The sequence below is a fragment of the Eleutherodactylus coqui genome, chromosome 4 (assembly GCF_035609145.1).
Source record: "Eleutherodactylus coqui strain aEleCoq1 chromosome 4, aEleCoq1.hap1, whole genome shotgun sequence".
Taxonomy (NCBI): domain Eukaryota; kingdom Metazoa; phylum Chordata; class Amphibia; order Anura; family Eleutherodactylidae; genus Eleutherodactylus; species Eleutherodactylus coqui.
Window position 1 is genome coordinate 256933855 of NC_089840.1, and position 13820 is coordinate 256947674.

Here is a 13820-nt window from a genome sequence, read left to right on the forward strand (position 1 = left end):
TCCTGTGCAGATGTAGGCTTTTCCAAGTCCTCAAGTAACCCAAGTTTTGTAGAAGATTGATGGCTCACTTAAAGACTATGCACATGGAAACCTGATTCTGTATGTTAGTGGTAACCTTGAGTTTAAAAAAAAAAAGGTTGCTCTAAGTTTCAGGCTCGAGTTTCAATTTATTCATTCTCACCCCCCTGATATCCAGCTGCCTCCTAGTTTCAAACTTTTCGCATGTAGAGGTGTCCCTCCCTATAATACATGCTGGATGTGCGGTTTATGTGTCCAGGATGCTGCTGCCTTCAGTAGCTCTCATGTATCAGCAAGGCTTTATTCCTCTACACAGTTGTCTCCCTCTACAGACCATGAGGGTTATATTCTCCCTTGTGTTGGTAGACCTTCATACTGAGGAGTTTGTGATTTCCCCATCCCATTCCTTTCAGAGTCTGCCTTGGTTATTAATATGTAGCCTACATGGTCTATCAAAGCAGACTGTTGTGTTCTGTCCTCCCTTTCTCCCTTTCTCTACTCTGATACTATACAGGTTCTGTGATCTGCCCTCCTTGCAGAGTTGGATGCTTTCCTCTGTCTTCACACTGATTTGCCTTCTGCAACCTCCTCCCCGCTCCTGCTATCCTCTCTAACACTGAGGATATGATAGGGGGAGAGTGCAGAGAGTTGACGAAGCCCGGAGCAGTGTACTGTTGGATCAGTCAGAATCGCCCAGTCAGCTGTGTAGATTTTGCCGCTGTAGAGTGTGTATGACATTTCTAATGAAGAGTATTTAGAAAGTTGCTTAACTTTGCATTTAGGAAGCAAATGAGCAATTAAACAAAAAAAAAATCAATGCAAAGGTGTCCATAGTCTTTAGAAGTGGAGGCTGCCTCATTTGCAGAAGGACAATGGACATTCCCTCGTTTGGAGGGCATTTTAGAAGTTGCAGATCTATTTCTATTAGGACATCTCGTAAATGGTCGGTGTTCCATTGGACTTTGTCCATCTATTTCCTCCCTTATTTTATGTTGTCTTTTGTTTCTACTGCAGGATCTTGGAAGTAAAGACCTAAAAAGAGAGAAAATAAGTTTTGTATGTCAGATAGTGAGGGTCGGGCGGATGGAGTTAAGAGACAACAATACGAGAAAACTAACATCAGGGCTTAGGAGGCCATTTGGAGTTGCAGGTAATCACTCAGTAATGCGCTATCATCAGTTCAAAGGGCCAATTTTTTGTTCACCTAACTAGTGTGTGTGTGTAATATATATATATAATTTTTTTTTATAATATAGCTTAAATGTATGTTTACGCTCAGGTGACTTGCACAAGAGCGATAGTCGTTCTGTGAATGGAAGTGCAACGCGCTGCAGATTATTCCGGCCGCCTGCCTCCACTCGCAGTAAGCAGGAGTCGCTTAAAGATTACTATCTGACGTTTCATATATAGAAACAAGGGAGATTTCTGAGGACCTCAGAAGAAGACTTGTCAATGCTCATCAGGCTGGAAAAGATTAGAAAACCCATTTCTGAAAAGTTTGGACTCCACCGATACCGTCAGATTATGCACAAATGGAAGAAATTCAAGACCATTATTACCCGCCCCAACAAAAATCATGACAAGAGCAAGCCATATAATAGTCTGGATGGTCACAAAGAACCCAAGGTATCCTCTAAGCAGCTAGAGGCCCTTTTTACATTAGCTGATAATGTTCATGAGTCCACCATCAGGAGACACTGAACAACAATGGTGTGCATAACAGGATTGCAAGGACAGAATAGAAATGGAACCCTTTTGAGCGCCGGACCAGGAGGAAAGGTGTATATAAGATTCTTTGTTTTGGCCCTTTAAAATGCAAGCAGGGTAACTCGTTTCACCGCCGGCTTGTCATTATGAACAATGAATTCTGAATTATACCAAAGGAAGTACTAAAGGAAAATGTCAGGACATCTGTCCATCCGCTGAGTCTCCAGAGAATGTGGGTCATGCAGCAAGACAACAACCCAAGGCATTCTACAATAGAATGGGGTTGTCTGCATTTTACTGCTTTACTACATGGTTTTATCTATTTAGCTACAGAATTGGAAATGGGACAATTTTCTCATGGAAACATACTGAGAAATCTGCTCATATTCAGTTTTTATACCTGTGCAGTGACCCCTATCTGCAGAGTAGAATGGTATAGCCCATGGACAGGAGTTCAGAATGATGGGGGGGGAAACTTTTTTTTTTTTTTTGCATAATTTGCATAACAGAATATGAAAGGGTCTGAAGACTTTCCCCACCCACTATACATGTAATTGATCCCCTGTTCTGCAACCCCCTCTTCCAGCTTTGAAGCACTACTATTGCTCCGTCAGGCACAGCGCATCGATTCTGATGGGAGGCGCGCGATGCTTCCATTTCTCCTTCAGTGACAATCTAAAAACAAAAGCTCTTTAATCACTTCGGAACTCTCTTCTCATCTCCTCACATGTCACGCAACTTCCACGGGATAAACAATGTTTTATCTCGGATTATAGGTTAATTAAATGCACTTGCATATTTCATTATTGATGGAAAGGTAATTGGCGCAGCCTTCGCAATTTCCAATATAAATGGGAGCTCGACTCCAAGGGAGAATAACTCAGCAATGTGAATGTGATGTCGCACGTGAAATAGTCTTCTCCTATCGGTTTCGCGATGAGAAGCGCTTAGGTTTTTGTTTTGTGGAGGTGTCGTCGTTTCGGAAAGTTCACGTGGCAAACCATTTACCACGCTTCTCGGCGTCTGGAATTAGCGAGCAGAGCGGCGACAGATGCTAAATAAAGCCGAAATATAGATTTTAGAAAGTAATGCACGTTTTGTCTGTACATTCCATTAAAGCATTAAAAACGCTCGCACGCCATCCACTCTAATTTTATGTCTTTCTGCTTTCAGTAATGGATGTGACTGACATAATTACTGGAAAAGTTGATGACGAGGATAAACAACATTTTATACCTTTTCAGCCGTAAGTAGCGTTACGCAGAATTATAATTATGGTGTGCTTTCTACGGCTCTTGTTTTCCTCCCCTGCAGAATATGACCCCGTTCTACGCCGCCTTCTTTGTATCATAATTGTCACTGCAATGAAAAATCCATTTTGTACTTGGATGTATACATGGTAAAGCATAAGCTTCTTTTTCAACAGTCTAAGGTAAGTAGGTGCTTGTAAATTAGGGCATTGCATGTATCGGGGAGAACACTTTCAACACCCAAGATTTATTTTTTTTTGCTGTTTTTAAGTTGTTTTTTTTTTTCTTTACCATCTTACAAAAACCATAAAGTCATAATTTTTAAAACATTTTTATCCCTCGACTTATGAGAGCTAATCGGACTAGTTGTATTTTTTTAATGATACCATTCAACTTACTGAAAAACGTAAAAAAGTGTATAAGATTAATAAAAAATAAATAAAGTGTGTGTGTGTATAAATTGAACACACTTTGTATCTGCACGGCAAAAGGCGTTAAAAAAACGCTAAACTGAGGCAAAATGCAAACTTTTAGCATTTTGTCTCCCAAAAAAACGCAATAGAAGTGATAAAAAACCGTATGTACCCCAAAATGGTACCAATAAAAACTACCGCTCGTCTCGCAAAAAATAAGCCCTCAGAGAGCTCAGTCAATGGAAAAATAAAAAAGTTACAGGGCTTTGAATGCAGCGATTTTAGAAAAAAATAATAATTTCCCAAAAAAGGGTTTTTATTGTGAGAAGGGGAAAAAAACCTAAAAAATATAAGAATTTTGGTATCGTTATAATCGTACCGACCCGTAGAAAAAATGTAGTGTGTCATTTATGCTGCGTAATTAACGCATATATATATATAGCAGAATTGATGCATTTTCTCTCCCTACGATCATAAAAAGAATAATAAGTTTTACAATATAGTCTATGTACCCAAAAATGGCACCAATAAAAACTACAGTTCGTCACGCAAAAAACAAGCCCTTATACGGCTGCGTTGACGAAAAAGTAAAAAAGTTATGGCTTTTGAAAAATGCAGATGGAAAAATACCAAAAATCGTTTGGTCCTTAAGGGGTTAAAGGGGTTGTCCACCTTTAGTATTGATGACCTATCCCCAGGATAGGTCATCAATAGTTGATCAGCGGAGGTCCACGACTCGGGATCACCACTGTTCAGCCTATTCTTGGCACCGCTGCCAGTACAGATAGTGCTGGAAGCAGTTAGCGCTGTCCGGCTTGTTACAGACGCAGCTCCTATTCGACGGGAGCTGGGCCTGTAGTAATGAACAGAGCTGCTGCAATACAGACAGAGCTATGTTCTTCCCTCAGTGCCCGTACTGACAGCTGTCCTGTGGATAAGTTGAGGATTTGACATCAATAGCAAAAGTCCGGACAACCGCTTAATTGTTAAGCCCTACTGGCAGGACTTAAAGGGGTTGTCCCGCGCCGAAACCGGTTTTTTTTTTTATTCAATAGGCCCCCCGTTCGGCGCGAGACAAACCCAATGCATGTGTTAAAAAAAAAAAAAAAAACGTTTAGTACTTACCCGAATCCCCGCGCTGCGGCGACTTCTTCCTTACCTTAGCAAGATGGCCGCCGGGATCTTCACCCACGATGCACCGCGGGTCTTCTCCCATGGTGCACCGTGGGCTTTGTGCGGTCCATTGCCGAGCCTCCTGATTGGCTGGAATCGGCACACGTGACGGGGCGGAGCTACGCGATGACGCGTAGAAGGGGGCGGAGCCAGAACTCCGCTCGTGCCGAGACCCAAGAGAAGGGAGAAGACCCTTCTGCACAAGCACGTCTAATCGGGAGATTAGACGCTGAAATTAGACGGAACCATGGAGACGAGGACGCTAGCAACGGAGCAGGTAAGTGAATAACTTCTGTATGGCTCATAATTAATGCACAATGTACATTACAAAGTGCATTAATATGGCCATACAGAAGTGCTTAACACCGCTTGCTTTCTCGGGACAACCCCTTTAATGGTTATCCATAGATGTCTACAGGACTCAGACTGCCATATCAACTCCCTGCAATTATCGTATCCCCCTTGCACCCCTTCCTCCGGCCAACACCTTAGATGCTCTAAAACTGCCACAGTCGTTGCATTTCCAGTGGGTGTCACCTGCCAAACACAGCCAGCATCTTAGGACCCCCAGCAGTCGCACTTATGGTGCTTATAGATTAGAAGTTGCTGTGGAGGGACAACTCCTTGTATTTTGTTGTATAATGACATTTCACACAAAATAATGTTAATATTGGAAATGATCCCTTTAGTCGCCAGAGCGTTCAGATAATATACGACTGCCATTAATGTCACATTCCCTGTGGTTGCCTTGGAGAATAGGAATAGCATTGGGGCTGTCATCTGGCGGTGTGTTTGCTATTGCCTGTAAATGGCGGCCAATAATGCGCTGACAGGTTTGCAAAGCAGCCTTGGGGAAAATAGTCCCCGAAGGGGCAGCGTCAATTTAAATATACAGTTTTATGGCCCCCTCTAGTATACTTCTCTGTATATTACCTGTGCAAGCTGGATAAGTCTATTTTAATTGCCTTTTTTATGGCATTGGGATTCTTAAAGTGGAAGTGCAGATGTCTTCCTGTATTAGGGACCGTCACCAGCTTGAGGAGGCTGCGGTTTATAGCCTTCGTTTGGCTGCACGGCTTTCTATTTAGCTCTACTTTATTTTGATAGAGCTGTAAAAAATGGCTTTAGCATAGACCAAATAGCAATAGACTAAAATCCCTCCAACCTGCCTGTTCATATTGGCTGCTGTGTGGAAGCAGAAGGTCGCTGCCTGTTATGCTGATTTCAGTTAATGCGGTGATAGAATAACCATAAACCATGAGCAACTTAAAACCAGATGATTATTATCATATAACTGCTTCATACTGATCAGCCGGAGTATTAAAACCACTGACAGATGAAAGGGAAGAATATTGACTATCTGTGACAATTCTTCCTGTCGGGGGGATTATATTGGGCATTAAGGTTGACCGAACTTTTCAAAAAGTTCGATTCAGCCGGTTTGCCAAACTTCAACAAAAAGTTCACTTTGATCCAAATTAGTTCGACTGAACTGAAACCTCACCAATGCCCCTAAAACTGGTGTATAATACTAAGGGGCAATAAAAGTAGTTCTCTCCATAAGGGTAAATATAAATGAAGGTGACTATTATTATGAAGAAGAAACCCATACAGATGCCACACAGCAGGGCTGGGGGCCAACTGCTAAGTTACTGTGCTACTTCTTCCTCATTCTTCTTTCTTCTTCCTCCTCCTGAGGACAATGGAAAAGGAGGGAGAAGCTTGGTGACTCAGTGGTTAGCATTGTTGCCTTGTAGCATTGGGGTTGTAGGTTCAAATCTGACCAAGGACAACCACTCCATGCAGTTTGTAAGCCCTCCTTGTGTTTGTGTGGGTGTCTTCTTAATATTAATAATTATATAAAGAAGAAATTATTTTAGAGGGTTTAGCATTGACGAACTGCTCAAGGTTCAGGTTTGCTCAAAACCCAACTTCTAGCAAAGGTTGATCCAAAACTGGGCTCGACTGTTTGGGTTTGCACAGCACTCTTAGGCAAGACGTGATCAGTCAGTTCTGGAAGTTGATGAGTTAGAAGCAGGAAAAATGGGCAAGTGTGAGGATCTGAGTGACAGTGACAAGGGCCAAATTGTGATGGCTAGATGACTGGGTCAGAGCAGGTATTGTGGGCTGTTCCCGAAATGTATTAGGTAGTCCCTACCAAAAGTCTTCCAAGGAAATTCAGCTGGTGAATCGGAAACACACAGGGCATCACAGCTTTCTATGTATGGGGCAGAGTAGGCACTTACTGGTCGGAGTGTCCATGCTGCCTACTGCAAAAAGTGCCTACAATGAGCCCATGATCATCAGAACTGGACCATGGAGCAATGAAAGAAGTTGATCTGGTCTGACTGATCTTTTTCTTTTACATCATGTGGACAGCCGGGTGGGTTTCCGTCACCAACTTGAAGAGATGGCACCAAGATGCTCTATGGGAAGAAGACAAGCTGGTGGAGGCTATGTGATGTTCTGGGCAATGTTCTCTGGGTAATTTGGTGCTGTCATCATGTGGATGTGACATAGAATGTTAGGTAGGTGGTCCAAGTACCCTCCTCAAAGCTATAGGTATTCCTTAATAGCAGTGCCTCCTTTCAACAGAAGGCCACATTGCAAAAATGCTTCAGAATGGTCTAAATCGCATGAAAAAGAGATCAAGGTGATGACTTGTCCTCCGAATTTCCCAGATCTCAATTGAATGTGCTGGGAAAACAAGTCCGATCCGTGAAGGACGCACCTCACAATTTACAGGATGTGTTGAAAATGTTTTTTTGCCAGATGCCCCAAGACGTCTTGTGGAGTCCAGGCCTCTGTGGGTCTGAGATGTTCTGGCGGCACAAGGGTGACCTACGCACAATATCAGACAGGGGTTTTTATTGCTATGTCTGATGGGTTAAGGGGAATGAACTTGGCTGGGGAGCCTGCAGATCTGCTTTGTTATAATTCTTTTATGCTTCTTACAACGCACTTGTGATCCTTCCCGTAAGAGAAATCCTTGCCCATCTGCGATGCCCCCCACCGCCACATCCTTGTCTTAGCACAGATTAACATTTTATATTAAGAACTCTGAATTGTTGCCGCCGTCGTGTGTGAATAATTTACAGACAGCTGTTTTATGCCCTTATGTAACACACAATAGCGAGTCATTGTTCCACGGTAATTAGGACTAAACGCCTCGGCTCGGCCCTCTCTGACCTCCCTGATAATAATGTTCTCTGTTTCCCAGGGATTTACCTTTTTTGACACGCGGCTACACGGGACGCTTCTACACTTTCTTATCAGTGTGTAGGAGCTGGAGATTTCCTCTGACATCAGAATACCTGATATCCGGGCTACGAGGCCGATCGCTTCTCCTTGGCTGCATTCTCAAGTGCTTATTCTTGTCTCTATGATGTGTCGGCGGCTCATCACCCAGTAGACTCTTCTATGTGACGGTTGTTCACACTAGCATCATGGCTTCCAGAATAGATCTGGCGGATCTGTGTTTTTTAATTTTTTTTTCTCTTATTTTATACTGTGTTGGGTCTTTGTAGACCCATTGACAGAAGTATGTAAAAAATTGCATCACATGCTCCATTCGGTGTCTGGTACTGCAAACGATAAGTAAGCTGCATAAAACCTCCTTGTACTGTTGGGAATAATAGAAAAAATTTAGAACTTAGACACTCAATGGAGCATGAGAGCACCTGCCTGCCCCAAACTGTAATCTTAGAAACCGTACTACTAGAGCACAGTAAGGGCACGGGCTCAGGGGTTGTCCCATAACTCCGATCTTGGCCACTTAACCTTTCAAATGCTACCGCAGCATCTAAGTGGTTGGACGGCGAACCCAACTGACTCTATTGTGGGGAGCTTAAGAGCTACTTTGTTAGCCAAGGGGCCTTGAAATAGCCCCCAGCCCTGCCATGTATGGATGCCTATTGGGTTTTGCCAAAAGCGGCCTGTCAGCCTTTATCTATCGATTTTGATCTGTCAGTCAATCAGCTTTATTCTTAGAATATTTATTTCTTTAAATATATTGCTGTATGTTGGAAGAGCGATCAGGGGATTGCATACTCAGGTCTTCTACTGGGGCTTACAAAAACCAAAAGTCAAAAAAGTGTACCACAAAAATGGTATCATCAAAAAAATGCAGCTTGTCCTGCAAAAAAACCCGTTAGTTATGACTTTCGTAAAGATGAACAAAACTAGAAAATTGCTGCATCTTCTATGCGGCGTTCTTAAAGGGGTTGCACCACTTCTAACTATTGATGAGCTATCCTTGGGATAGGTCATCAATAGTGGATTTGGAGAGTCTGTTGCCCAGGACCCCTGCCAAGCAGTTATTTCCTCCGGTGGGACCCCTTAAGGGGTTGACCAACTTGTAATGGCTAATCAGCAGGGGTCAGCCACCTAGGACCCCCAACAAGCATCTGTTTTCCCCCATCCCGCTGTGTTGCAGAAAGCAGCAACACAGCAGCATGTGGGGTGGGGGGGAGCTGATTGTTGGGGGTCCTAGGTGGCTGAGCCCTGCTGATCAGCGATTACAATTGGGACAACCACTTGAGTGGTTAGTGGGGTCTGCCAGTGTTCTGGTATTTTTTGACAAGACTAGTGGCTTTCGGCATGAGACCACTGAGGCCAGTTATTGGTGACAGCAGTCACTTTGGGTGTGCTGCATGTCATAGCTGTGACCATGTAAACAAAGCCCAACGGGGGGCAGGAACGACTGAGCTAAAGCAACAGGGGGTTGAAGCAGTGAGAATAGGTTCTGCTTTTACTTTATAACATTTTCAATGTTTGGTGAAAAACTTTATCTTGAACAACCCATTTAAGGCCAATGTCCTCGATAATGTGTCCTTACTGTGTAAAGGCTATAGGTCTCTTTTGGGGGGGGGGGGGGCAATTTTTTTCACATGCATGTATTTTGGGCTGACAATCATTTTTTCGATAGGATGGTACAGTAGAGGAGAGATGAGGTCTGAAACCAATAGTCAGTCCAGCCTCACTGACGGATCCGCTGCTGTTGTATCTCACAAAACAAAAAATGCATCCAAAAAATGCACACAACTCAACAAAAAGGGAAAAAGGCAAAGACCATCTTTATTTATTGACAAAGAACAATTACAGAACAATAGAAACATTTTAAAGAGAACCCCAACAAGTCTTTGGCTCATGTACAACCAATAGAGCAGAGGTGTACAACATGCGACATAGGGGACACATGCGGCCCACAATGCCATTCTGTGTGGCCCCAATCCTCTGGACACAAATATCTAGGTGTGGCTGCTCACATGTAGTTTCCATGTCGGGGTGAAGAGGAATGGCACAAAGCTGGGCAACAAGTATTAAGGGTGCACTGTGTAGTCATGTCTGGGTCCCCATATATTAGGACAAGTACTAAGGGTGCACTGTGTAGTCATGTCTGGGTCCCTATATATTAGGGCAAGTACTAAGGGTGCACTGTGTAGACATGTCTGGGTCCCCATATATTAGGACAAGTACTAAGGGTGCACTGTGTAGTCATGTCTGGGTCCCTATATATTAGGGCAAGTTCTAAGGGTGCACTGTGTAGTCATGTCTGGGTTCCTATATATTAGGGCAAGTACTAAGGGTGCCCTGTGTAGCCATGTCTGTGTCCCCATATAGTAGGGCAAGTACTAAGGGTGCACTGTGTAGTCATGTCTGGGTCCCTATATATTAGGGCAAGTACTAAGGGTGCACTGTGTAGTCATGTCTGGGTCCCTATATATTAGGGCAAGTACTAAGGATGCACTGTGTAGTCATGTCTGGGTCCCCATATATTAGGGCAAGTACTAAGGGTGCACTGTGTAGTCATGTCTGGTCTCCTATATATTAGGACAAGTACTAAGTGTGCACTGTGTAGTCATGTCTGTGTCCCCATATATTAGGGCAAGTATTAAGGGTGCCCTGTGTAGCCATATCTGGCCCCCTATATATTAGGACAAGTACTAAGGGTGTGCTGTGTAGTCATGTCTGGGTCTCTATATATAAGGACAAGTACTAAGGGTGCACTGTGTAGTCATGTCTGTGTCCCCATATATTAGGACAAGTACTAAGGGTGCACTGTGTAGTCATGTCTGTGTCCCCATATATTAGGGCAAGTACTAAGGGTGCATGCACTGTTTAGTCATGTCTGGGTCCCTATATATTAGGGCAAGTACTAAGGGTGCACTGTGTAGTCATGTCTGGGTCCCTATATATTAGGGCAAGTACTAAGGGTGCACTGTGTAGTCATGTCTGGGTCCCTATATATTAGGGCAAGTACTAAGCGTTCCCTGTGTAGTCATGTCTGGGTCCCTATATATTAGGGCAAGTACTAAGGGCGCACTGTGTAGTCATGTCTGGGTCCCTTATATACATTAGGACAAGTACTAAGGGTGCACTGTGTAGTCATGTCTGGGTACCCAATATATAAGGACAAATACTAAGGGTGCACTGTGTAGCTATATCTGGGCCCCCTATATATTAGGACAAGTACTTAAAGGAGATGTCCCGAGGCAGCAAGTGGGGTTATACACTTCTGTATGGCCATAATAATGCACTTTGTAATGTACATTGTGCATTAATTATGAGCCATACAGAAGTTATAAAAAGTTTTTTACTTACCTGCTCCGTTGCTGGCGTCCTCGTCTCCATGGTGCCGACTAATTTTCGGCCTCCGATGGCCAAATTAGCCGCGCTTGCGCAGTCCGGGTCTTCTGTAGTCTTCTATGGAGCCGCTCGTGCCAGAGAGCGGCTCCGTGTAGCTCCGCCCCGTCACGTGCCGATTCCAGCCAATCAGGAGGCTGGAATCGGCAGTGGACCGCACAGAAGAGCTGCGGTCCACGAAGGCAGAGGATCCCGGCGGCCATCTTCAGCAGGTGAGTATGAAGACGCCGGACCGCCGGGATTCAGGTAAGCGCTGTGCGGGTGGGTTTTTTAACCCCTGCATCGGGGTTGTCTCGCGCCGAACGGTGGGGGGGTTTAAGGGTGCACTGTGTAGTCATGTCTGGGTCCCTTGTATATTAGGACAAGTACTTAAGGGTGCACTGTGTAGTCATGTCTGGGTACCCAATATATTAGGACAAGTACTAAGGGTGCACTGTGTAGCCATGTCTGGGTCTCATATATATTAGGACAAGTACTAAGGGTGCACTGTGTAGCCATGTCTGGGTCCCTTGTATATTAGGACAAGTACTAAGGGTGCCCTGTGTAGTCATGTCTGGGTCCCTTGTATATTAGGACAAGTACTAAGGGTGCACTGTGTAGCCATGTTTGGGTTCCCCTGTATATTAGGACAAGTACTAAGGGTGCACTGTGTAGCCATGTCTGGGTCCCCATATATTAGGGCAATTAGTAGTGTGTGTTTTTTGTTTTTTTTTAATTTTTTGTATATTTTTTGTTTTGTGAGACTTATCAGATCTGTCCATCTTACTTTCACACCCTTCTATGATATTGGACCTCCTGCTGAGGCTTAGACTGCAGGTTGCATATACAGTGATATGTAGAAGCTGCAGAATACAAACAGTGCAACATTTTTAATTGAAATCTATTACAAAAATGATTGTTAGTCCCAAATCCATGAGCCTGTTGGGTTGCTGATACCTGGCACTATGACACTATGCCTTGGACCGGGGCCTTCAGGGAGCGCATTGTTGTACCCTGTATGTCGTCCAAGCCCACATGCATCACCATGTGTCCCGCATCCTGATTTCCTAGCAGAAGCCCCGTATATGAGCTCTATGAGACACAACTTCATGTTGTGAATGCGATCATTTATGGTAACTAAAAGCCATTAGTAAAGCTGTCGTGAATGATGGATACGCCTGAGCGTTGCAGCATATTTATTTACTTAATTAGAGCTGATTTTTTTTTTAAATGGTCTTAAAACGTCAGAATCGTTAGGATAGGAGGGAGAGATGCTGTTAACTCAGTTTCTACCACAGGCTGGTATATAAAACCTCTACTTTTGGGGGGATAAAATGTAGATGCGATGATCCCGGACCATCCCTCCGTGTGCCCCCGCTGAGACGCTACATCCAGTCTCCATCCTGCAAGGAGATTTATCTTGTACTTATGTGTAGTGCCTCGCCTTATTCCGATGGCAGTGTCTAATCCGTAGAAGGGCCCTACAAATGGGAGATGGAACAAAGGATCTGCAGCGCCACCTATTGGAAGGTAGTTTCCCTATAACTCCCTGTCTGGCTGGAACAGCTGTCTGTAAATGGATATCTTTTCTCTATGGAGGAAACTCTGGTCTGGCTTATATCCTTTGGGGCTCGCACACACGGGCGTATATGTCCCGTGTATTACATGCATATTTCTCACGTGCGTAAAACACACAGAACACGGTAAATTCCCATGTTCATTCCCATTTGCCTATGTTAAATCTTCATAGCCTATATTGGTGCATAATACATGTGTGAAAAATACACCCGTCTGAGTGAGCCCTCACCTGTCCAACATTGGCTCATCGCTAAGTTTCCTTCCAGTAGGTGGCGCTGCAGAGGCATGATGTCATTTCCCAGTTGCCAAATTTGAATTAAAGCCTTGCACCACTGAAGTTCTGCTGAACTGGATGTACAATGCCTAAGATCTGTCTCTTTATGGGGGTCAGTAGATCCACATGGGGGTCTAGGGATGGCATCTAGAATACGAAGGCGTAAATATAGGTGCACTTTGCCCCTTTGAATAATGCATTATTTCAGAGTTACTTTTATCTGTGATTTTTGTTGAGGAGGATCTGTGTGGTTCACAATGAAATTACAATGATGGAACATCTTTGCTTATAACTGTGCATTGAGACATTCCTCTGTTATTCCTCCTGGACATAGCTGAATACATTGACAACTGGACATTACCACGCCTCCTCTCATTATAGTCCGTGTCGGACATACCTTTTTGACGAAGGAATGGTAGCGTCCAGTTTTAATTTGCCTTATCCGTGAACTTAAAGTTAAAGGGGTTGTCCAGTTACCAAACAACAATCTTCCTATAGCTACCATTATGCTAAAATAACAAAGGAGTTTGTACTTACATAGTATGTTAGGCTGAAGGGTGATGTAGAAGCCAATTAGCTCATTTGGGGGGGGGGGGGGAAATTCTTTCCCGACTCCATTCTTGCTCATTATCTGCTGCCGCCATCCAGCGCTGCAGCTCCATCATTCTCCCGGGGGTTTATTGTGCAAGTCGTCTTCACCATAAATCACCTGACCACTGCAGCCAATCAGAAGTTGCAGCGGCACTGTTCTGAACTCCCGGCTTTATGGTGCCCAGGATGTAA

General features: G+C 44.0%; 1 protein-coding gene across 2 annotated transcripts in view; it reads left to right on the forward strand.

The window, feature by feature from the left end:
• The window catches only part of DOCK1 (dedicator of cytokinesis 1), a 364042-nt gene that overhangs the window by 55053 nt on the left and 295169 nt on the right, over positions 1–13820 (forward strand). For both annotated transcript variants that reach the window (XM_066601145.1, XM_066601146.1), the window contains exons 10-11: positions 1033–1168; positions 2899–2971. In XM_066601145.1, coding sequence (XP_066457242.1) covers positions 1033–1168; positions 2899–2971 — 209 coding nt within the window. The remainder of the gene's footprint in view (positions 1–1032; positions 1169–2898; positions 2972–13820) is intronic.